This window comes from Pleurodeles waltl, chromosome 2_2 (assembly GCF_031143425.1).
Source record: "Pleurodeles waltl isolate 20211129_DDA chromosome 2_2, aPleWal1.hap1.20221129, whole genome shotgun sequence".
In the NCBI taxonomy this organism is placed as follows: Eukaryota; Metazoa; Chordata; class Amphibia; order Caudata; family Salamandridae; genus Pleurodeles; species Pleurodeles waltl.
The window spans coordinates 881682618-881708785 of NC_090439.1; the positions used below are offsets into that span (position 1 = coordinate 881682618).

Genomic DNA, 26168 nt, shown 5'->3' on the forward strand with positions numbered 1-26168 from the left:
GGTGGGGGACTCCTTGTTTTCCTCATTATCTCCTCCGGACTTGCTGCCAAAAGTGGGGGCTGTATCGGGAGGGGCGGGCATCTCCACTAGCTGGAGTGCCCTGGGGCACTGCAACAAAAGGGGTGAGCCTTTGAGGCTCACCAGGTGTTACAGTTCCTGCAGGGGGAGGTGAGAAGCAACTCCACCCAGTACAGACTTTGTTCCTGGCCACAGATTGACAAAGGCACTCACCCCATGTGACCAGAAACCCGTCTGGATGTGGCAGGTTGGCAGAAACTGGTCAGCCCCAATAGTAGTTGGACTGGTATAGAGGGGGCATCTCTAAGATGCCCTCTGTGTGCATTTTTCAATAAATACCACACTGGCATCAGTGTGGATTTATTGTGCTGAGAAGTTTGAAACTTCCCAGAATTCAGTGTAGCAGTTATGGAACTGTGGAGTTCGTATTTGACAGACTCCCAGCCCATACACTCTTTATGGGTACCCTGCACTTACAATGTCGAAGATTTGGCTTAGACGCTGTAGGGGCATAGTGCTCATGCATGCAACTATGCCCTCACCTGTGGTACAGTGCACCCTGCCTTATGGCTGTAAGGCCTGCTAGAGGGGTGACTTACCTATGTCACAGGCAGTGGGTTGTGGGCATGGCACTATGAGGGGAGTGCCATGTCGACTTAGTCATTTTCTCCCCACCAGCACACACAAGCTGCATGGCAGTGTGCATGTGTTGAGTGAGGGGTCCCCAGGGTGGCATAATACATGCTGCAGCCCTTCGAGATTCTCCCTGGCCACAGGGCCCTTGGTACCAGGGGTACCATTTACATGGGACTTGTGTGTGCCAGGGCTGTGCCAATTGTGGAGACAAAGGTACAGTTTAGGGAAATAAAACTGGCGCTGGGGCCTGGTTAGCAGGGTCTCAGCACACTAAGTAACTAGCATCAACAAAAGGCAAAAAGTTAGGGGGTAACCATGCCATGAGAGGCATTTTCCTACAGAGTACGGAGGAGTAGGCTGCAACTGCTTGAGATGAACCGCGACCGAACACCCAGCCCCTGCAAGCGGCACTTCAATTTAAGTGCCTGTTACACCAAGCCTGGGATTGCGCAATACTAGTTCCGCCATAAGAGTCTTTGTGCTGATTCCACTTGGCAACTAATCCCAAGAGAGGCTGCTGCCACCGCAGGTCTTCGCAGTTAGAGTCACCAAAGCTTCAATGTTGAACACACCCACCTGCCGCCACCAGAACTACATCCACAGTGCTGAGGTAAGTGAGGCTTAGCTAAGTGGCACAAGAGATTGAAAGCACTAAGAACTCTGCAGTATGAACTTTTTACCCAGGTGAAGCTAGCTGAATTGTCTATGCAACCTTTTATGCATCTAGCCAGCCGGATACTTTTGAGTTAACAACTGTATCTGCACCAAATCAACACCCATGACCATGCCATAAACCGAGGGCATAAGAAAGAACCAAAAGGGGTGTAGCGCATCACTGCAGATCGCAGTAAAGGTTATAGCCCTTGTAAATGAGAACCCTATTAAAAATTGTAAGTAATTTTGCTGTGAATTTAAGATACTTTCAACTGAAAAATAAGTACTGGGCTAGACAATACCCTGTGTTATGTCTGATTTGAGTTCTGACCTTCTAGAATTTGCTATCGAGGATGGGACAAACCATCCTAGCAGATTACTCTCCACACAAAGAAAATGTTAGAGAGTTCCCATACAGGGTGATATATTCATTCAAGATGCACTATTCCAAGAAAGAAGTACACTGCTGAGGGAGACATACAAACACAACTGACCTTATACCTCAGTCATCGGTCACACCCATGAGTATCACTAATGAATGAAGTACCTTTATACGGAGGTGTACACTCAGGCTCCTTAGACAAACTTTAGTTTAAGCCAAAAAGCAAGTTCAATCTCAAAATGGCAATTAGAATTTTTTATTTTTTTATTTACAGTGCTCTGGGATCCTGCATGGTACTAATTAACGAGTTACTTCCCTTCAGTAACACTTTTTTTCTGGCAGAGACTATCAGACTCCTCACCCTAGAATATCCTCAGGCGTCCGACTAGATCCAGAAAAGTTTCAGCAGTACCTCTGTGGGCAGATAGGTGACAGATCAGCTCTGCATCCGAACTGACGTATTTGTGTCAATATATGCGTCACCGGGCGCAACTGACCGTTTTTGCAACTATTTCTGTGCCAAAAATGCAAAGCCCACGATTTTTTGGGTAGAGAGCCCAGTTTGCAGAACTGGAAGGATCAGTGAGAAATTTGCAGTTAAAGTGCTTAACAAAAAAAAAAAAAAAAAAAAAAAAAAAAAAAAAAACACTAAACACACACACATAAGTAACTTGTTCTTCTGACTGCAGACTCCTCATCCTTGAATAGATATTCAAGCAATACCTTCCTGGAGGACGGGCTGTGAACTGGTTTAAACCAAAACGTCCAGGAAAGGGACCCCCATGTCCTGGACCTGTGCAATAGTAGGGCCGAGGTGGAATGGTCCTACAAGCTCTCAGGAGGGTGCTTCTTAGCAAATACATAGCAGATCGTAATTCAGAAAACAATTCATCAAGAGATGGTCCTTTTCTGCACAGCATTGCCCTTCTTCGCTCCAGTGAACCCAATGAAGAGCTGACCTTCTAACCAATGGTCTTTGGTGTGATCATGTAGCAAGAGAGAACTCTTTGGGTCAGGCGATTGAGTTACTACTGCTCTCTGGAAGGATGAAGTGCAGCAAAAAAAAAAAAAAAAAAAAAAAAAGTGTCAGCAGAGTGGTACTCAACGTGAAAGCGGGTGACCACCTTTGGTCCTTTCGGCACGTGCCTCTTGCCGCCAGTTTATCAGGGAAATTCTGGTGCACAGAGGGTAAACAGACAGCTTGAAGCTCACTGACCCCCCTGGACGATGGAATGACCACTAGGAAATCAGTCTTGATGGTCAAGAGCTCTAGAGAACAGCTGTGGAAAGGGTGAAAGGAAGAACATATGAGAAATGTGAGGACCAGACTGAGGTCCCAATGGAGCATCATAAAAGGGGTAGGAGGGTACAAATATTGCAAATCTTTGAGAAAACAAGTCACAAATGGTGACATGACTAGCGAGGGATAATCCTGCACCTGTAGGAAAGCCAGGCATATCGTTTTAGGTGAGGGACACCTGCATGCCAAGATAGGCCACTAAAGACTTCAGGGGTGGGGAGAGCATTGAAAAACCTCAACTGTTGTTGCTCAAACTCCAGCACAATTTTCTTCCTGGTCAGGGTCCTACTCAAAAAGGCCCTAAAACCCTTCTTCCCCATCACCCCCTCCAAGAATAAAGGGTGGTAAGTACAGGGGTTCATATGGTCTGGACAGCACCAGTGTGAACACTGGGTTGGCACAGCTGGAAACAGGTATAAGTCCTTTGTCTCTGCCGGGACGACTTGGGCCAAGGTGGGTATAAGCATGCATGGCAGTGTCAAGCCAGATCTAGGAGTGGATCCTGAGGGCCTGTTTGCATCGGGGTGAACCCACCCGTGGCAACCCCGCAGCTACATGAGACACGAAGACACACCAGAGGGAGTCAGTTGCCCAAAGATGGAGTCATAATTGCTTTAACCGAGCATGGGCAGGCGTCACAGAAACTCGTGCTAGCAAGGAGCTGGTTCAGCCGCCAGCTCTGCAGGGGCAGTTCGGGAGCTGGCCTAGAAGCACAACGTTTGGATAAGGAAGTCCAAGAATGCTTTGACGACTTCTTGGACCTGACTTAGAGGAAGAAGTCAGGAAGCGGGAAGGCTATCATCCTCAGGAACAGCCCGAGATCTACCTTGTGAAAGGCGCTAAGCCACCTTCTGCTTGTCGCCAGGAGATTCATCACCTGCCTGCAAACTGCTCTGGGATGCATAGATTTGGACTCTACACAGGCCTTGAGGTGACCTCACCCCAGGCACCAGAGACAGACCAAGTGAGGATCAGAAAGACATTTGTCTGTGACATTACCCACAAGGTTTAAACACTGAAGGTTTAGAAGTTGACATGTCCTGTCGGGCTGGGAACAATTGCTTAAGCACAGCTGAGAAAAAGGTTTAAAGAAAAAAAAAAAAAAAAGAAGAACACCCCACACCCTGAGGTAGCTCTCAGGATCTGCAGTGTTGGTGTGGAAAGAAAGGAACTCAAGTCAGAGCACCTGGGTGGTGCATATATGGGCACTGCAATGCAACCTCACTTCTGACTTGGATAACGATGCCGCACATGGACACCTATCAGCACACAGGTACTTCTCACGATTTTCTGGATCCGGTCTGATGTCTAGGGAGCATTCTAAAGGAGAGGAATTTGTGGTGGTGGTGGTCTCATCTGAACAAGTATTTATAGCCACCCTGAATCCAATAATGGACAACCTACACTGCTCGGAAGAAGACTGCTGTCCGGCTGTATTATCTTGCTTTAACTGCGATGAGCGGCAGGGAAGGTTGACCAGCTTCTATTCTAAAAGAACATAGTAGCTAAAAGGTTGAAAAAGGAATAACAGCACACCAATTAGTGTGCTGCAATTCATGGCCAACTATTTTAAAGGACCAAAAAAATAATTAAATGAAAGTGAACCTAGTAAAGCACAGTAACGTTTTTAGTTTATTTAAAAAAAAAAAAAAAACACAGAAAGGCAAGCATCAAGAGACACCGTGCCGCACCACATATACATGCAATCAAATTCTAAGTAGATAGCAAAGGAGTATAGGGAAACCATATTGAACTAAAGAAATTAACAGGACCAGTTTAAAATATATATATATATGGAAAATGTCACTTACCCAGTGTACATCTGTTCGTGGCATGAGACGCTGCAGATTCACATGCTATGCATATCCCGCCATGTAGTGTTGGGTTCGGAGTGTTACAAGTTGTTTTTCTTCAAAGAAGTCCCTTCGAGTCACGAGATCGAGGGACTCCTCCCATTTCGGCTCCATTGCACATGGGCGTCGACTCCATCTTAGATTGTTTTACCCGCAGAGGGTGAGGTAGGAGTAGTGTATATAGTAATAGTGCCCATGCAATGAAGTATATATGTACATAGTGTGATAAAAAAAGTTATATATTTACAAATTTATAATGTACAGAATTATTTTTATCAACTTATAACGGCTACAGGCTCCAGGGGAGGTGGGAGGGCGCATGTGAATCTGCGTCTCATGCCACGAACAGATGTACACTGGGTAAGTGACATTTTCCGTTCGATGGCATGTGTAGCTGCAGATACACATGCTTTGCATAGACTAGTAAGCAGTTATCTCCCCAAAAGCGGTGGCTCAGCCTGTAGGAGTTGAAGTTGTTTGAAATAAAGTTCGTAGTACTGCTTGTCCTACTGTGGCTTGTTGTGTTAACACATCCACACAGTAATGTTTAGTGAATGTAGGAGGCGTAGACCATGTGGCTGCCTTACAGATTTCTGTCATTGGTATATTTCCTAGAAAGGCCATGGTGGCACCTTTCTTCCTAGTGGAGTGTGCCTTTGTGGTAATAGGCAGTTGTCTCTTTGCTTTAACGTAACAGGTTTGAATACATTTAACTATCCATCTGGCAATGCCTTGTTTGGATATTGGATTCCGTGCATGAGGTTTTTGGAAAGCTACAAACAATTGTTTTGCAAATTTCTTTGGTTTTATCAATGTAATACATTAGTGCTCTTTTTATGTCTAATGTTTGTAATGCTCTTTCAGCTACAGAGTCTGGTTCTGGAAAGAACACAGGGAGTTCCACCGTTTGATTTAAGTAGAACGGTAATATAACTTGGCAAAAATTTGGGATTTGTGTGTAGAACCACTTTATGTTTGTGTATTTGTATAAAGGGTTCCTGTATGGTAAAGGCTTGTATTTCACTTACTCTTCTGAGAGATGTGATAGCTATTAGGAAGGCTACTTTCCAGGTTAAGTATTGAATCTCACAAGAGTGCATGGGTTCAAATGGTGGACCCATGAGTCGTGTTAATACAATATTGAGGTTCCACAAAGGAACTGGTGGTGTTCTTGGTGGAATGATCCTTTTTAGACCCTCCATAAATGCTTTTATGACTGGGATTTTCTAAATAGTGAAGTTGAATGTGTAATTTGCAGATAGTCAGAAATTGCTGTGAGATATATTTTAATGGATGAAAAGGCTAACAGACTTTTGTAAGTGTAGTAAGTAGCTTACAATGTTTTTCGTGGACATGTGTAATGGTTGAATTTGATTATTATGACCATAATTAACAAATCGTTTGCATTTATTTGCGTAGCAATGTCTTGTAGTAGGTTTTCTAGCCTGTTTGATGACCTCCATACATTCTTGTGTAAGGACTAGATGTCCTAATTCTAAGACTTCAGGAGCCAGATTGCTAGATTGAGCGATGCTGGATTCGGATGTCTGATATGTTGTTTGTGTTGAGTTAACAGATCTTGTCTGTTTGGTAGTTTGATATGAGGCACTACTGAGAGGTCTAGTAGTGTTGTGTACCAAGGTTGTCTTGCCCAGGTTGGTGCTATTAGTATTAGTTTGAGTTTGTTTTGACTCCATTTTTTTACTAGATACGGAAGGAGAGGGAGAGCGGGAAAAGCATAAGCAAATATCCCTGACCAGCTCATCCATAACGCATTGCCCTTGGAGTGAGGCTGTGGGTACCTGGATGCGAAGTTTTGGCATTTTGCGTTTTCTTTTGTTGCGAATAGGTCTATTTGCGGTGTTCCCCAATTTTGGAAATAGGTTTGTAGTATCTGGGGATGAATTTCCCATTCGTGGATCTGTTGGTGATCGACAGATTGTCGGCTAACTGGTTTTGAATTCCTGGTATGTATTGTGCTATTAGGCAAATGTGATTGTGATTCGCCCAATGCCAAATCTTCTGTGCTAAGAGACAACTGTGTTGAGTGTGTGCCACCCTGTTTAATACATTGTTGTCATGTTGTCTGTTTTGACAAGAATGTGTTTGTGGGCTATTAGTGGTTGAAATGCTTTTAATGCTAGAAGCACTGCTAGTAGTTCTAGTTGATTTATATGAAGTTGTTTTTGTTGAGTGTCCCATTGTCCCTGGATGCTGTGTTGGTTGAGGTGTGCTCCCCACCCTACCATGGAAGCATCTGTTGTGATCACGTATTGAGGCACTAGGTCTTGGAAGGGCCGCCCTTGGTTTAAATTTATAGGTTTCCACCATTGAAGCGAGGTGTGTGTTTGGCGGTCTATCAACACTAGATCTTGAAGTTGACCCTGTGCTTGTGTCCATTGTGTCGCTAGGAACTGTTGTAAGGGCCGCATGTGTAATCTTGCGTTTGGGACAATGGCTATGCATGAAGACATCATGCCTAGAAGTTTCATCACTAATTTTACTTGATATTGTCGGTTTGGGTGCATGCTTTGTATTACATTTTGGAATGCTTGTACCCTTTGTGGACTTGGAGTGGCAATCCCTTATTTTGTGTTGATTGTCGCTCTTAAGTATTGTTGTATTTGACACGGTTGTAAGTGTGATTTTAGGTAGTTTAGTGAGAACCCTAATATGTGAAGGGTTTCTATGACGTATTTTGTGTGTTGAAGACACTGTTTCTGAGTGTTGGTTTTTATTAACCAATCGTCTAGATACAGGAATACGTCTATGTGCTGTCTTCTGATATGTGCCGCTACTACTGCAAGGCACTTTGTAAATACCCTTGGTGCGGTTATCCCGAATGGTAACACTTTGAATTGGTAATGTACTCCTTGCATTACAAACCTCAAGTATTTCCTGTGTGAAGGATGTATGGGTATATGGAAGTACGCATCCTTTAGATCTAATGTTGACATATAGTTTTGTTGTTTGAGCAAGGGGATCACGTCTTGAAGTGTTACCATATGAAAGTGATCTGATTTGATGTAAAGATTAAGTGTTCTGAGATCTAAGATGGGTCTCAGAGTTTTGTCCTTTTTGGGTATTAGAAAATACAGGGAATAAACACCTGTTCCTTTCTGATGGTTGGGTACGAGTTCTATTGCCTCTTTTTGTAACAACGCTTGGACTTCTAGTTGTAATAGATCCAAGTGCTGTTTGGACGTGTGTTCTTGGAGGCACATTTGGTGGTAATTGTAGGAATTCTATGCAATAACCATGTTGGATAATGGCTAGGACCCATGAGTCTGTAGTTATTCCCCCCCCCCCCCCACTGGTGTTGTGTTGGGGATTTGTGACATTGAAATCACTGTTTAGTTTGTGGGGGGGCTTTGGAATTTCCCTCTGGTTTTAGGAAACTGTCCACCTCTATATTGTCCCCAAAATCCTCCTCTTTGATACTGGCCCTGGTATGTGGGTCTGGCTTGAGAGGTTGAGGGTTCTGTGCTTTGGGCTCGAAACCCCCCTCTAAAGTGTGGCTTTCTAAAGGTGCCTCTGCTTTGTGGGGAGTAGAGCGCGCCCATGGCTTTGGCCGTGTCAGTGTCCTTCTTTAGCTTCTCTATAGCTGTATCCACCTCCGGCGCAAACAACTGTTGTCCATTAAAAGGCATATTAAGCACAGCCTATTGGATCTCTGGCTTAAATCCGGAGGTGCGGAGCCATGCGTGTCTCCAAATAGTGACCGCTGTATTCACAGTCCTGGCGGCTGTGTCCGCTGCGTCCATTGCCGATCGTATCTGGTTGTTGGAGATACTTTGGCCCTCCTCCACCACTTGCTATGCACGCTTTTGAAACTCCTTGGGAAGATGTTCAATAAAATGCTGCATTTCATCCCAATGAGCCCCGTCATATCTTGCCAATAAAGCCTGTGAATTGGCAATGCGCCATTGATTGGCTGCCTGTGCTGCAACTATTTTTCCCCGCTGCATCAAACTTTCGACTTTGTCGGGTGGTGGTGCATCCCCAGAAGTCTGCGAGTTTGCCCTTTTGCGTGCTGCGCCTACTACCACTGAGTCAGGTGTTAGTTGTTGCGTGATGTACACAGGGTCCGTAGGGGGAGGCTTGTACTTTTTTTCCACCCTAGGTGTAATGGCTCTGCATTTGACGGGGTCTTGAAACACTTGTTTTGCGTGTTTTAACATCCCTGGTAACATCGGCAGACTCTGGTACTGGCTGTGTGTTGACGACAAAGTATTAAATAAAAAGTCATCCTCAATAGGTTCAGCATGCAGTGCTACATTGTGAAAAGTAGCTGCTCTGGACACCACCTGCATGTAAGCAGTACTGTCTTCAGGTGGTGACGGTCTTGCCGGGTAGCAGTCTGGGCTATTGTCAGATACTGGTGCATCATATAAATCCCATGCATCTGGGTCATCCCTGTGTGCGTTGGAGATTGCATCATAGGGGGTGTTGCAATTGGTGATAGTTGCGGTGAGTGCTGTGGCGATGGTTGTGGAGAAAAACGTGGTGGAGTTTTCTCTTTCGCCACCTTTGCTTTTGGCTGTTTCTCTGTGTCTTGGAAAGCAAGTTTCCTTTTCATTTTAATAGGGGGGGGGGGGGGGGGGGGGGGGGGGGGAAGAGTTCTTATTTTCCCTGTTTCTTTTTTAATATGGAGCCTTCTTTGTGTATAGTCTGGCTCCCCCATCTCTAATTCTTGTCCAAATTTATGGCCTTGTAGTTGTGCTGAAAGGCCTTGTTCTTCGGAATAAGAACTTTGTTTCGGCACCTAAACTTTTTCCACAGTCTTTTTCGGCTCCGAAGCCACCTTTTTCGGTTTCAGGGTGCCGATCTCTCGGTGCCGACTTTGTTTGGAGCCGGTATCGAGTTTGGTCGGAGCCAGTATCTCGGTGCTGAGTATACTCTGTGCCGGTATCTCGACCAGAGTCGGATGTCTTCGACACGTGTGTGCCCTTTTTCGGTGCCGATGGTTGGTCACCAAGTTTACGGGTTAAGCCATGGCCTGCTGGCCAAAGTCTCCTCTTCTTAGACGCCGTGGTGTCCTGACAGCGTCGATGCCATTTGAAGCCTTCGAGCTCTCCGGTCCCGTAGCGTCTTCTTCGACCGAAATGCCCGACAGGCCTCGTAAGTATCCTCTTTGTGTTCGGGGAACAAACACAAATTACAGACCAAATGTTGATCTGTGTAAGGATACTTATTGTGGCATTCGGGGCAGAAGCGGAATGGGGTCCGTTCCATGAGCCTTGAAGACGCACGCGGTCGGGCCGACCAGGCCCCGCCGGGGGATAGAAGCCCCGAAGGGCTACCGGAGCTCTTCTTTTATTCGGTGTCGATCTGCTATAACTAACCCGATACCGAACGCAAACAATACCATCGAATTTTCCGATATTGTTCTAACTTTCCGAACCGAAACACGGAGCGAAGAGGAACACGTCCGAACCCGATGGCGGAAAGAAAACAATCTAAGATGGAGTCGACGCCCATGCGCAATGGAGCTGAAAGGGGAGGAGTCCCTCGATCTCTTGACTCGAAAAGACTTCTTCGAAGAAAAACAACTTGTAACACTCCGAGCCCAACACTAAACAAGCGATGTGTGAAATGCACAACATCAACCAGTTTCGCGAAGTGGAGCGTAAAGATGGCACGCAAAAGGTGCACAGCATCACTTGGAAACAGTACAGGATGAAGCAGCAGCAAGATACCTAACTACCAGGCATATAAAGAGATGGTTGTGTGTCAGGTCGGGTATATCTCTCATTCACCGAGGTTTTTGAGACAGCGCGAGCACAGCAGTTTACAATAAACCAATTCTTTCAAGTACACATTAAAGAAAGCAAAAAGCAGTTCACACTGTTACAAACAATGGGGTAAACGGATCAGCATTCACAGAGGATTCAACATGATTCCATTGCACTAGTCCGCTACACGTATACAGTGTTATTAGCAATTCACATGTACAATTACTTTAAAGAGGTGGTTGATTCTTTGGGAACAGAGAAGAGGGTAGCAATGATCATTAGTTGATGCATGAATATTTAGACAGTTAAAATGTTGGACAAATAGACTGTGAGAAAGGATTCAGACTATTGGACACAAATAAAAATGCACTGCAACAGCCTATAAGTAATACTTAGAGAGATCAATTCCTGTAGAGTCCAAAAATAAAAATGCAGAAGACAGTCTTGACCAATTAGTGTTTCGTGTTTACTGCCTACCCTAAAAACCCATTGGATTAAACTTGTTATAATTTGATTGTCCATTGTTTCCTGGTAGAGTTCTAGCTGCACATCAAAATGGAGAAGTAGGTCATCCAGTGTGTATGTTAATTTCTGAAAATGGCCCTTCAGAATAGCAAGTAGGGAAAGGCAAGTAATCAACCTTCTCTGCGCAAAAGAATCTAGAAGCAGGAGAAAAATCTTAAATTACACGATTTGTTACTAGGATTGCAAATTTCACCAACGAAAAGGTTGTAATGGTTTTGCAGGTTTTAGACACAAGTTTAGGCAAGTGCAATTACTGGCAAGAGGATGCTGGGCAACCAAAGCTGAGCCAGTAAAACGTTGTGTGCACGTCATTTGACAATAGTTTCCAGAACCATTGCGCTTGTCACAGGAGAGCTTGAAAACTGATCAGGAGCCCCCTTTTAAGACTAATAGGGAGTGAGCAAGTGAAACTCCAAGGCAATAAAACATGGCGGAGCAAAAAGCCTTTTCCAAGTTGTTTTGTACATCTGTGTCCTTTTTTTGGTCGGGCAAGTGCCTGGTAATCGTATTCCACTCACCTGTTCTAGAAAGACAAAACATAAAGCAACATGTCATGCATTGCTGCTGGAAATATATAATTCTGTGGCTGGGCCTTCACCACACAATCATGGATTTGCTGAACTGCCACTTAATCCAGCATTTGCTGCAGAAGGAAAAGTTACCTACATGTAAGTTCTAGTTCTGCATTATAGGTATCTTCACTGAAGTCATAAATGTTGACTAAATCCCCGCAGCCTGCACGGACCCAGCAACACCTTCCTTTGATATATATCTACGCTTCAGGAAAATGAAATTGAAGCATGTTCATCACTGAAAATAATTTTCCATAAAGTCTGTGTAGTTTGCCAGCTATGTATTTTCCTCCCAAATTCTGTAGAAGGATTGCTGAAAAACTAAGCCTTTGAATAAAAGGCTGTGTACAAAAAGCACAAAAAAAAAATGTAGCCGGACGGAAGCTTTTATTAAAAAATAAAATAAAAAAAAACGCTCGTACCTTTAAGAACGCCAGAAGCACCCCGCATCTCAATGCACTAAAGGGGCAATTTGCCTGCGAGTGTCTTTTTTTTTATGTGAAGTATATAACATGCTCTGAGAGCCAGGGGGTCCATTTAGGACTTCAATGAAGATACCTGCAATGCAGAACTAGGACTACAATTATGTAAATTTTCCTTCTGCATCGTCGGATCTTCACTGATAGTCAAACATTGACTAGAGTAGCAAGCAGAAGGAAAGATCCCCCATAATGCGGCTGTCAGGTATATGCATGTGGTAAATTTCTTATGCGAGTTAGCTGTAATAGTCGCACTGTGGTGAACTAACATCAAGCCAAAAATTGGAACTGCTTAAACCGATTCCTCAATGTTTCTTCAACATACTTCTGAGTGTCTGTGTCTAGACAATAGTGTCATGTCAAAAATAGGGTGTATAAATGTCAAAGTAGCTGCCTTACAGATATCTACAACTGAAACCTGACCGACCCAAGCTGTGGTTGCTGCCTTCCCTCTTGCAGAGGGAGCGCTAGGTTCGCTTGGCAGTTTTATTAGAAGTTTGGCAGCACGAAGAAATACAGCAAACTATCCATCTTGCTATAGATTGTTTCTAAGCAGCTAAGCCTTGTCTTAAAGAGCCATAGTTTATAATAATAAGGTGGTCATGGGAAGGTAAGTGTGGGAAGTTACTTATAGGAGGATGACATTCTCTTGTACATTATAGGGTCAGGCCATTGTTTTGACGCCACACAGAAAAGTGTTTCCACTTGAGGGCATACCATGAACCTGTTGCTGGTTGCTTTGTTTCTTTAATAACGTTCACACAATCTTGGGGAAGATTTAGATAGCTGTATTGAGTGATTTCAGGAGCCATGCTACCAAATTCAAGGATGGGATCGTTGGATTCAAGCTTTGGACTTGAAGCCTGGATATGAGATCCGACCTCAGTGCAAGGCGCCTGTGACGCACTATAAATAACTGAAGAAGGTATGTGCACAACCACTGTTTCAGCCAATCCAGGACAATTATAAATCATTCTGATGCTAAATTTCCATAATTTCGGGATTACTTGTAGTATGAGTGGTATTGGCAGAGAAGCATAGACAATGGGAGTCAACCAGCTGATCAAAAAGGCATTTCCCAGAGACTGTGGTTCTGCCACCCCGGACACGAAGTCTCTGCATTTTATGGTGAACAAAACGAACGTTGGTGTATCCCATTCCTTTTAGATGTTTATTACATAATGGTCGAGAACCCACTCGAGTTTCTATGTGAAACTGACCGAGGAAGTCAGCTTCTACATTTTGGACTCCTAGAACGTGGAAGGCTGTAATTCAGCCATTCCCAAACTTTTTTGACCCGCAGCACTCTTGACCGTTGATTGCTGCTCCCAATTAAGTTATTTATATATATTTTTTGGGGGGGGGGGGGGGGTGGCGCAATAAGCTTGGTCTCAGGATACTTCCCATTTTTATCCCTGAAAATAATTGGGAAGAAGCCAATAGAAGTATTAGTCGTAAGGGGAAACGAGGACACCGGAGGGTACACATGGCAATATGGTCCCCTTCACTTGGCAAGGCACAGGAACCCTGTTCCAGCAGAGAAAGCCAGAGAAAAGGGGTTACGGCTGGAAGTGGGGCTGTACTGGAAAGGTTCTCTCAACACCGGCTATTGGCTGCCTCTGTTCCCCGCAGTTGAAGGGTGCAACCCCTGCTTGCCGACAGCAGGGGGCCCAGGGTCCACGTGCTACAGAGATCCCACCTGTGAGGAGGCAGTAGGTAGATTCGTAGTCACAAATTACGTCTGGAGTTTCGAACAACGCGGAGTTTCAGCGGGTGAGGGAGACGAGTTGGGTGTCATCTGCGTAGACATCAGTGAACACCGTTAATGAGAATGGTGTCAATGTCAAGAAGGAGATTTCCGGTCTTTAAATATCCCCCTGTGGAAGTCAAAATCAGAGTTGATGCTTTTCCACTGAAAATTGAGGATAATCTTTACATTATTTTTCTTTCTCTTATTCTGCCTTCATGTCTTGCATCAAACCACGCAGCCTGCTGCTCTGAAGTGTCCTCTGACATTTTGAGAAATGCCATATCCTTTTGTGCAGTGTGAAGGTGAAAGGCACAGCATACAAACTTTGAGCATCAGAGCTTGCCTGCTTTCTTCCACACGATGGACATCTGGTGAAAAGAAAAAGCAGTCTGACTAAAATAATCCAGTCAGAAAAAGCACACAAAAAAAAATATATGGATTTACTCAACAAAAAGGGATGTCAAATTATGTAGTATAATAGTCTTTACGAGGGCTGAATTTCAAGAGAATATTTAAGCAGGGTAAAAACAAATACATTTTTTAAAAAACCACACCGAGAAGTTCAAAGAATCTGCCTGAAGGAGCCGGAAAAAGAACTGACATGGGCAAACTGCCACTATAGTGCATTGTGGGATAGGGTGCTTCTGAGGTTTTTAAAGGTACAGGCTTCTTCTAAGGTGTTTAGGGGTCAGCACAGGCTGCAGGGAATTATTCAACCTTTATGGCTCTAAATGAAGATCCTACTATGCAGAACGTACTGATTCCACCCAGAAAAAATTATTTCTAGCTGAAATCGATCAAAAGTTAATAAAAACACTAAACGCAGTGCCAAATCCTTTGGAAAGGATCCATCACCTTTCAGTTGCCAATTGATGTACTCGGGTGTTAAACTGGAACAAAACGGTGCTAATAAGTCCAACCATTGTTAATAGCTGCCTTAGTCCACTGGGAGTCGTTCAGTTTGACAGCCAAACTACAGTACAGCTTTAACTTTCAAAAGGTGTTATGTGCTGGATTATGAAGTAGCTGAAACAGAGCGGACATGTGTTTCAATGGTCTACACTTGAAATGTGCTGGTTGCACCCCTTGATGAGTCTTGAGTATGCTGTAAGGACTAGTGTTCCATTGAAGAGTATTTCCAGGGCACACTATTACATACAACTACCCCACAGTAATACTAAATATCCTCCAAGATACTAGAGAAATGTTTCAGATTTACTGTGAGGGATAAATAGTACTGTGTTGTACCTATGAATTTGATATAGCCACAGCTGGGAATCCAGCAATAATGTATTCCAAGACTGGGGACAGGAGGGAGTTTAGGGGCGACTTATTTAACACTAAGTGCCTCAGAGCCCTCTGCATGTCAGAGTACTGTCCGTTCATCTCCCTATAAGGCCATTAAAGCAAGATTGTTGCAATCACACCTCTATTCCTCCAACGGAACCTGTAATAGGAGAATATGGATCTTGTGAAATGTAAGTTACCAAGGAACTGAAATGTACACTAGCGAGCAAAGATTCACTTGAGTGGTCTCTGGTCCATTGTAATACAGTGATAGGGAATGTTCTGTCCAATAGGAGCACAGATCAGATCTTCGTCTTTAAAGGATTGTCTCAAATAGAAGCCTGTCACCAATCTTCAAGGCATTGAAAAATAGGGTATGGCAGCAAGGCCATCGAAGTTATATAGGTGGTGTAGATCATGGGGGAGCAGTCAGACACCTTGAACAAAGTCGTTTCTAATCCTTGCACTGTTGGGATTCAGAAATCCCAAAATATAAACATCTCAACTAGACAGCTGGTTCAGTCTTAATGCAGGTTTGTTTAATCTACTAAATAGTATCATTTACTTGAGAACAGTTCCACACAAGGACTTTTGGTCTTAAAATGAGACGGATGGGCTACAATGAGGTGAATAGGCTACTTGTATTTTAAGGCTGCTTTCAGTTTGTCTTCAATGTCACTTACTGCACTTGCATACTATTCTGGTAACAGACAAAGGGTCCCGAGCTTGATGCAGGGGAACAACCCAAGCATTTGTATCTAGAAAAGGTCCAATGCTAGAGAAACGGTGTGACTTTACTAGCCAGATCTGTCCCAGAGCAACTCAAATCCCTGCCTGTTGGGAAAAAAAAGAAAGAAAAAAAAAACACAAACACAACACACCACATTTAGAGTATGCTTTGAATAATGCTAAAATAAATTTATCAAGCATTGCTGCCAGAGAAAACGGCCTAGCGACCCTACAAGAAACATGAACTGTAGTGTTAATAGCCGATATAGAGCACGGAGAGGTTTTTTTTGGGGGGGTGGGGCGTTAGTCTGGGTTTTATTACTACATGCCCAGACTACCTGGCTTGAGTCAGAGGTGCCATAATTCAAGCCGGTATGGTTTTATCTCCAGAGTATGTTTTCAACTAAAATCTCACTCAACTTGGTCCTCGGATGATCAAGTAACTGGTTAAACAACAGGTGAGTGGTGTCAAATGGTATCATCGGACTTATGATCCTTAATCCTATAGAGGCAAGTAACCAGTGAGTTGAAGGTTAACAGGTTCTGTCAACTCAGATTTGTGGTGTCATTGTTTGGGGACAGTGATCACAGGGCAGACCATCATAATGGAAACCATGTTTTACTCTCACCTTTAGTGTTTAAATCAGATGGCAAATACGCAGTCCGCTTGTTCCAATGGGGATTCTCCAAGTGGTAAATCCAATTTAAACACCAGAACTGGGGCTACCCAACATTATCCACAAGAAAAATAGAAGCTTAAAATGTACATACCTTCCTTATCATCACCAGCTACTTCAGCTAAGTAACGATAATAATCTCCTTTCATCTTCAAATAGAAAACCTTGCTTTCAGATTGTGTAGCTTTAGGAACCAGGTGGTTGTCCAAAAGACCCTAAAATTAAAAGCGGTGAACATCAGAAACCACACTTCATGCTCTCCCTTAGTGATTTTTTAGTTTAAAAAACAAACAAATTATATAGTAATCAAAAAAAAGAAACAAAGTCACTCGTGTTTAACACATTTAATAGAAGATTCGGTAAATAAAGAGAGGGTTGCCTTTTTGATCGAAAACATCCAGTTACATCATACCAACACTGCATTTGCTTAGGTAGCTAAAAGGACAATCGGCCGTTCTCGAAGACAGAAACAATCAAGTTCATTAAGGTACAAAGCAGGGGTAGGGTCCTGGGGGATGTGAAATGCGGGAAACTCACTTCTCATGTTATGACCGGAGTCTATACCAATGTAGGGCGAACAGGGCCGTACGTACTCTGTGAGAAAGATCAGACACAAGCAAAGTTAGATTATTGACTTCCAATGTGTGTCATGGAAATAAAGTAGTCCTCCTTCCGACCTCGACGGTAGTATTCTTTTCAACAAATATGGCTAACTGTAAGCTCTGATCCAGAGGACCATACTAATACATGCAAGAGGAACAAATCAGTGCAGGCTTTCGGCCTAAGAAATTTAGCGTGCAAATGGAGAGCTGGCTGCACGACTGGAAGGCTCCAACTGTTATCAAGCTATACCAGAAACAATCTGTACTCCTGACTGAAAAAGGGCCAGTGGGTGTAATCAATGGTCATCCCACGAGTAAAGTAAAAGTAAGCTAAGGCCACAGACGGCATCCAGAGTTTTAGAACTACATTTGTGGAAGTGTTAAAGACATAACATATTTCTAAACCGGACTGACTCAAACTTTCAGTATGAGAAATTAGACTTCCAAGCAAACGCTATTATTTCGCCATGACATAAGTAAGAATGTTTCCAAAAACATTTGCGATGGAAGTCTTCAATAAACGGAAACTAATAAATGCACGTTGTGGGAGAAAAATGACATCTTAGGCAACACTGGATGATCTTGGAGAGTGTAACTTCTAATAGAACCGAACGTTTCAGTCACTAACATTTAAAAGGACAACGTTACCCAGGAAGGTGTCAATGCCATCTTAATAAGTCGATTTCACTCTGAAAGAAGGGCTTTGTAGACGTATGTAGCACTACACCATTTGTTCGTCTTGTGTGCAAATTTAAGACGTGAACTACCAAAGCAACACTCACTAAACCAGCTGATCATTTACCTACCCCCTCAACTCCTACTCCAGACAACAATATGAAATTAAAAGCAAAATCTGTACACTGGACGAAACTACATAGTTACTCAGGAGCATGCCCTTTAAACAACCCTAACAGCCAGTGTAGTTACACTGGAAAACGGTGAGTCACAGGGATATAGTAATCGAGGCCGTGACAAAGAATCACTTTTAGGGTAGGGGTTACAGAGTGGCAACTGAAATGTCATCGTTCGAGGAAACTGGCAACCAAATGGCACAAATATGCCAACTGATGAAGCTCCACCCACTAGTAACTCGTCAAAAATCTAACCATAGCAGTAGTATGTCAATCGACAACTGAGTGACACCAAATGCATGGAGGCCTCAGGGTCCTACTAAAGGGAACTGAACTTTGTTAAAGAGGGCACCGCGAGCGACACAATAGCCTTCCATTGCCAAGTATTTGCATGGTCCATAAATAACTACTCGCAATTCCATCACGGTTATGCTGCTAAATGTCGTCCTAGAGAAACGTTTCAAATTCACTCAGTGAGGTCTACGGAGTACTGTGGGGTACCTTGGAGTGTGGGGGTAGTGAACCCAATGTGTCCTCTGTGCAGTGGAGTACTGCTCGTTCACACCTCAAAGCCATTAAAGGCAGATTATTGCCTCTATTTCGGGTCAACAAATTCTTCAGCGGAAGAGGTAATCGGAGAACATGAATCTTATACGGTGTCAATTACCAAGGTACTGAAGTGTACACTACCAAGGAATGATTCACTTGAGCTGTCTGGTCAACTGCAATTTAGTGATGGGGAAAGCCCTGTCCTTCAGGATCACTGATCAAATCTTGACCTTTAAAGGATGGTCTCTAAGAGAAGCCTCTGTCACCAATTACTGAGGTAAGCCCAATAAGGCCAAAAGCAACACTAAAGTTTGACAAAGTAAATCACGATCCTTAAATTCACTATGCCTAAACTTTGCAAACCATGGTTCATTAACGGCTCAATTTTTAGATCTGTGCTTTTAAATACCTACACAAGGCATTAGAAGTAAAGTTCGGATGTGATACCATTAGTGCGCAGGTAACTAGGGCGCTCAAGTGCAGCCAGTTCCTTTTACATTTAAAATGTAGAGTACCGGCGTTTATCAGCAAGCTTTAAGTACCCCTGAATGTGAAATAAGAACTCCAGAAAAGCCCACCCCTCTAATTTCCAATTTAAAAGCCATATTGTATTACTAGACAACGTCAAGATTACGGTTAAATAAATGGCTTAGCAAGGAGTCTTTTAGGGTCGAGCCTGCGTTTCATGCGCTCGCGCATTGCAGCGAGACGCTTTAGTTCTTAGAAAAGGGCTCGGAGCCCTGTCGACGTCACGTCAGTGTGTTTCATTGGTTTGTGGGCTTGCCTAGTAAAATCTGCTTGCTTTCATTAGTGTAAGGCATGTACACGTCATGCCTTTTCTGGTTAGCCCTCCTCGAGCGCAGCGTCCAAGTACAGAAAACATGTGAGGCTCGCTGTTTTCTGTCGGATCGTGGACTACTTTTTCTCTATTTTCCTAGCACGATTTCGCTTGGCAGAAGTTGAGCGCTTTACACAGTTAATTTCACTTTTTCGGGTTACGTACATAAAAGCACTTTTGCCGTTAGATGAAGTCGGGTTAGGAGTTTACAACGCGATCAGATCTAACATGAGCAAACACGAGACCCGTTGCATTGCAAATGCTTGTTTTAGAAAGGTATTTGGATCCTGACAGCTCTCTTGGGAAAGTTAGAGAAAGCATCAGACTGTAGTGCACTGCTGGCGCGGTGTTGTCTTTTGGGCAGGGCAATGACTGACTACAGTCGAAACCACGTGAAGCCTTTGCTTCACTAGCTGTCTAGGCAGACGGGCACATGCAAACTTGTCGAGAACACAAACATGCATGTGATTCCAAGAAGACAATGAGACGTGAGCCTTCCTCAAGCAGAGCACAACGACCAAGGGATATATTTTTGGTTACTGCCAAAATACTAATAAAACAAACATAGAAAATTCTGGTTGAAAGCCCTTTCAGGTGGCAGCACCACATTAGCGCGAGCCCCTCCTCGCCGTTTAAGAGCCCATCAACATGTAACCAGGTGTGGATCAACAAACCCCTCGGTAGGCAGTAACGGATTTCACTAGTGCCTCCAAGTTTGTATGTAGACAGCTACAAGTGTAACAAGCATTTGCAATAGGTCTTGCATGTGCTCGAGTTAGATCTATTTGTGTTGTAAACGCATAACTGTACTTTTCTTGCCAAATAAATGTCAATCCTGCCCCATAATTTGGTCCTCTTTACCACATAATTCCAGTGACCCTGCATATAACTAAAGTACTTCCATTTACCTTCTTTCCTCTATTTGCAGCAAAAAATTTAAATGTGGCTATTATTTAATATATGTATTTTATCCCTCCTAGTGTAGGGACCCACAGATTACCTAGACAGAAAGAGCAGGTCGTGCCGAATGGTTTAGTGGTTGTGGTAGGACCACCTCAGGCTGCGTTATGGGCCAAAATGCTTTGCAAAAGAAATGCTAGGCAAAGCATTATGTGGTGAGTTTGAGTCCAACAAATATAGACTCTTGACTAATGCTAATAGCCCCTAGAGAGCACCACAATAAAAATAGCATTTCTTAGAAACAAAGTCTTGTAACCATATAGTCAGCCCCTACAGAGTATAACCACCTTATAAGAGAATGGTAGAATGTAGTGCAATGTAACCATATTTTAGCTCCTAGAGGGAGTAGTGGCTTACATATTCAGGTCTACTAGAATAATATTACAAACAAGGCCCTTAACACACAAACTACTCAGCTGTAAAACTAAAGTACCAGCTTAGGAACACACTGAATGGTGGAAGGGATTATTTTGCCGCCACCCCTCGAAAACTTAGTGTGGGAACCCAGAGATGACCTAGGCAGAGAGCGCCACGTGCTGAGCGCTTTGATGGTGGTCCCATTGTCCAAGGACCACAAAAGGAACGCCCCCACAAAGCGGAGAGCTTCCGAGTGCAGCGATTATTGCAGTATCATGACTAATGCTCAGAACAGCCCCTAGAGGACACCACAATAAAAATTGCATTTGGAAAAACATGGTCATGTAACCATAAAGTCAGTCCTCCACCTGAAAAGAGAATGGCAGAAAGTAATACAGCGTAACCATATATTTATCACCAGAGGGCGTACCGCCTTAACACATTTTCAGGCCTATTGCAATAATATCACAAACAAGGCCCTTAAAAACACGACCACCCCCAACCATTAAAAAAAACAAAAAAAAAAAAAACACACTTACGGCATTGAATGGTGGGAGAGGTTACTATTTTACGCCCTTCCCTCCCAAACCTAAAGTGGGGATCCAGGGATGACCTAGACAGAAAGAGTGTGTCTTACTGAATGGTTTGGTGATCGTCCCATTGTTATAGAACCACCACAGGCTAAGTTATGGGCCAAAATGGCTTCCAGAGTACAGTAAATACTGTAGTATCAGCTCTCCCGCTATGCCGGGAGAGCTGCATTGAGGACTTCTGAGTTTTTCTGTTTAAAAATGTGCCAGTTTGTATATTTTTCAACTGCTAAACTTGTACCCAAGTGGTATTCAAGTAAAGCGCTCCTCCTATCGAGTTTGTGTTATATGAAGCTTCAAGTACGTAAGTGGCACTCATTAAAGCGCTATATTTAAAAAAAAAAAATAAAAAAAAAAACACCTTTTCAATAAACGCACCTTCCAGCTTTGGGCATGGACAACACACAAAAAACAGCAGCATGCCCAAAAACAAGGGATGCAGAAGAAACAAAAGGACTATGATAGGAGGAAGGGAAAAAAAGTGCACCTCACCAAGGCCGATCGTGCAATCCATGTAACAGGGTCAGTCTCTAAAGCGGTTAAAAAAAAAAAAAAAAGCAGCCAAAGGCGAAACTAGCAAAGCATTTACCTACGAAAAAGGACATTGAGAGGCAGGCAAGGGAACCAATGAAAATGTTGAGCGTGATGAAAGCCCACAGAAGTGGATTACAACCTGTCGAAGGCGGCGCATGCGCGCTGTCTAGGCTCGACCCAATCCATGCAAGTCAACTCACATCCCTAAAACGTTGCAGGGAAGGGCAGGTAGCGGCCTCGCTTCATGATTACTCCTTGGAGCCTGGCACATCAAGTGTAAAAGGTAGAGGCCAGGCGGCGCCTTCAAATACAACTTCACAAAATCTAAGTACCACTCGGGATTCGTTCACAAGGAAGGCCGAAGCATGCCACAAAACATTGAACCGTATGACCAAACGCTTGCCAATTTAACTTTGACAAATGGCCCCAAATGTGCAAAAATGTCATTTGCCGGATTCTACGGTGTCGGAAGGGGCAGTCCATTTCAATGGTCTTCGCTTGAAAGGCGCTGGCTCTACCTCAGTTGAGACAAGTTTCCCAGTACACCAGGAGGAGTGGTAGTTTTCCATTGCAGAGCATGTCCATGGACTACAATCAACCCCACCACGGTAATCCTGCAAACTACGATGCCAGAGAAAGGTTTTAAATTCTCCAGTATCTAGCTACCTAGTCTATAGCTGAACTCTATCAGCAGAGCCAGTTCGTGCTCCCAAACTCAGTTTCTAATAGGAAGGTTTCTAGTGGGAAGGTCAGACGCCTGCATCGCAAATCCCCGAATGTGATAAAGGGACACCTGCATATAATAGGCAAAGCCCCTCTTCAACTCCCCTACACACAAAAACACGAAATAAGGCTTATATCACCATATAAACGATGCTCGGCGGCCTAAGAATGTATCCGAGCCAAATGACTATCTTCACCGTGCTTGGATAGGGCACTCAAAAAGCGTTCTTAGCCAAACCTAATCTAATAACTTAGGACGCGTTTCAATACTACTAAAAGAGACGGGACCACACTTTTAGAAGCCAGCATTGCCAAAGAGAAGACAACTCATACTAAGGGCATCAACAGACCTGTATCTTGGTCTGAATTTTGCCAGCCTTTCCAGTTTGATAAAACCTTAAGTATGCAATATAAGAAAGGGGGGTGGGAGTCGTTCAGCCAGCCATCTCCAACCACTGGTCTACTGCAGTGTGATTCACGTTTTGCTTCCACCCACCTCAGTTTTCAGCGTGGAGAAACTAGTCAGCCTATGAGCCACTGATAAGCTCCCTTCACAACGAATGACGGCATTCTGCTTGTGAACTCAGCGAGTGCACGGTAGCAGTCCTACAAGAAATCAAGGAGAAATGGGCCTGTGTGTGTGTATATATCCCCCCCCCCTTTTCTGAGGGACTGGCTGCTTTCCAGACAATACTTCCGAGTCTCTGCCGCAGACTGCAGTGCACTACATCCGGAGTGTGGAATGCAAGTGCATCCACTTCTGAATGAGCATTAAACCCATTCCAAAATGGCTCCGAATGCACCATTCAAAGATGACTGCCCGTGAGTATGCAAGTTCAGGTGGCCATCTTTTAATATTTCTGTAAAACTTAATTACTAAGACAATGACTGTAGTCTGCCTGTGAATGCTTAAGGGAATTCATTATTAATGTTCTGACAAAAAGTTATCTAATGATTTTTGTTTAAAAAAAGTATTGGCGAAACTCATAAGCTGGCAGCCAACGCCAGAACTTTCTGCTTTGCCAATATTTGTCGAGGAAGGCGAAAACTTTATGAATTAAGCATTTTATAACAATCTGCCGAACTCATGTGAGGCAAAGAAGTGCAGTATACTGCCTAATCTCCAACGTTTAGTTTGATCGCTACCTCCAATACTCATAAGCATTCAAACGAACACATTTCATGAGCTGGACCTTCACTAGTACAGTGATATAACATAATTCTGAGCATAAAGCTGAGATGTCTGGGTCGACAGGGTGCCAAAACAGGGTAGAGTCAAACCACTGACGTTTAAACTGTTTGACCTACCAGGGCTCATATATTACAAATATTAGTGAATAACTATGCTCATAAATGGCAACACGAGTCAAATGTGCGTTGTGCACATGCATTGAAGATCCCTGGTTTACTTTGTTAAAAAGATGACACAGAAACATTCAGGTTAACAAGCCCGCATCACAACACGTGCTCTGGCCTACCCTAAATTCACTGGTGTCACATTTTCTTCTTCAAGACGCGAAAAGGCAACACACCATCAGCCCGCCATACAAGATCCACTACCTGACCTGCATCAATGATAATCAGAGGTCTGGACATTTTCCAGTCAAATGCATAACATGTCTTTCTTATGTTGCTCCAAGATGAATGATTGAGCTACGGTAGTTTTCCTGCATATCGCCCGAGCTCCATTCTTCATCTTTCATCTCAATACCATCACGTCCTTATTGACAAACTTTCACATCTAATTCACGTAGCTCACTGGTTTAATATTGCACACTTGCTAAAGCCTTAATAGTCACTTCCTCCAAAAACTACATTTTAAAATTTGCCTGCTATAATCAGGAAGTAGGGCCACATCACATCTAAGACGCAGGTAATGCAGAACTTCAAATTCTGTTGCAATAATGGGAGTACTCCTGGGTGACAATCACTGAGGAAATCACTAAATCATCGATCAGGCTAGAACCCACATCCATCCACCTGGGTATTCCTAACGACATTAACTTGCCACGAGCCAAGCTTTTGTTCTGTCGCCTAGGCCGTTTAGAGACAGAGAGAGACAGCCCTGTGCTGGAGTGTGTGTGAGAGCCTGACATTACAAGAGTGGAGACGGGCATGGATATGGATATGCATATGGCGGCAGAAAGTCACATACGCCACCAGAGGTCGCCCGCGAATGTTTTTGGATGGTATGGGGCAGACGGACGCAATATTCCCCCCTAGAGACACCGGCAGATGATGGGGGACAGTCAGGTCATGCCATAATCGGTGTAGTTGAGAGGTGGTCCTGTGAAATGTTGCAATTGACTTTTCTTGATAACGCACGGGCTTCCAGTTGTATAGAAAGAGGGTGGTGGGGTGTTTGCTGATCAATGTTACAGTTACTAATTTTCTTGCACTGGCGATGTACTCATGATATCGTGTATGGTGCTTTCCTATGTTTTTGATACAATATATGAAAAATACAAATGTATGTATATTTAAAAATAATAATCTAAGCACTCGCACTAAACCGATCTAGCCAGATCATAGCTTCCATTTTAAAGCAGTCCTCTTAAAATCAAATCACTCATGGAACTCACAGTCCTGTTTCGACTTAAGCATTCCCTTGTTATTGAGGAGTTTTGTAAAGCACTACTACACAGCCTCCCATCCCATCTTGGTTCTGGAAAGGAGACTAGAAAGGACACTTCTGACGAGTTAAGAGCCCAATAGCATGTCTAAAAGGACATTAATTTACCATTCTTTGTTCGCCAATTTAGACGATATTAAACTGTTATTTGATAATTTTGGGAAGCTTCCGTAAAACCAAACTTAAGACGAAAAGCTTCGATCTCGGTCAAAAGCTGAAGATTTCTGAAAGTGTTACGGTCTGCGTATACTCAAGAGTCCTAAAAAAGGTACGTTTCTGGAACAAATTAGTTGAAGACAATAACGGAGACAGCTGAAGAGCGGCGATGCCCCGTCTCTGAATAAGGCCAGGAACTCGGATGGTGCTTTGTGCATAATACAACATTTTCAACTTATACGACTGAGGCCCGAGTCATAAATGATCTCCAAGAAGAAGCATAATCTAGGTACGCTGTAATGCTAGTATGCTTCACTGCAAAGTGCTCTAAACGTATGTATCACCCACGAACATGTGGAATTTTAACTGATGCAGAAACGTGTACCTAGGAAGATAAACACGGACACTACGCTCCTCAATGATCTTTACAGGAGGCTGTCTCAGAAGATCCTATACAAATCTGTTGACCATGTATATGGAAAAAATAGTGAATCTATTCAAGTGCTGTCCCTAATAACCCAGGCCAACCATGGAGCTGGCCCAAATACCTCCGGCCAACCACTAAGCCTGGCAATGGTAAAAGGGTCTTCATATTTGCTGCCATCATATTGGACGACGAGTTGGTCGTCTCATGTTTGAGAAAGCTGGCGCTGTGCCACAGGCTGAAACCACACTGGTTATAATCCAGAGCAGGTTCAGTTCTACACTTTCTCGCAGCTGTGTGGTATGTTTACCAAGGGTTTGGGTTTGCTCGGACATGGGAGGCGTAAACCGGGTGG

The 26168-nt window shown here is 43.6% G+C and overlaps 1 protein-coding gene across 2 annotated transcripts in view; it reads right to left on the bottom strand.

Moving 5' to 3' along the window:
- Positions 1-26168, bottom strand: part of YWHAZ (tyrosine 3-monooxygenase/tryptophan 5-monooxygenase activation protein zeta) — a 49074-nt gene that overhangs the window by 19963 nt on the left and 2943 nt on the right. For both annotated transcript variants that reach the window (XM_069220565.1, XM_069220566.1), the window contains exon 3: positions 16692-16812. In XM_069220565.1, the coding sequence (XP_069076666.1) occupies positions 16692-16812 (121 nt within the window). The remainder of the gene's footprint in view (positions 1-16691; positions 16813-26168) is intronic.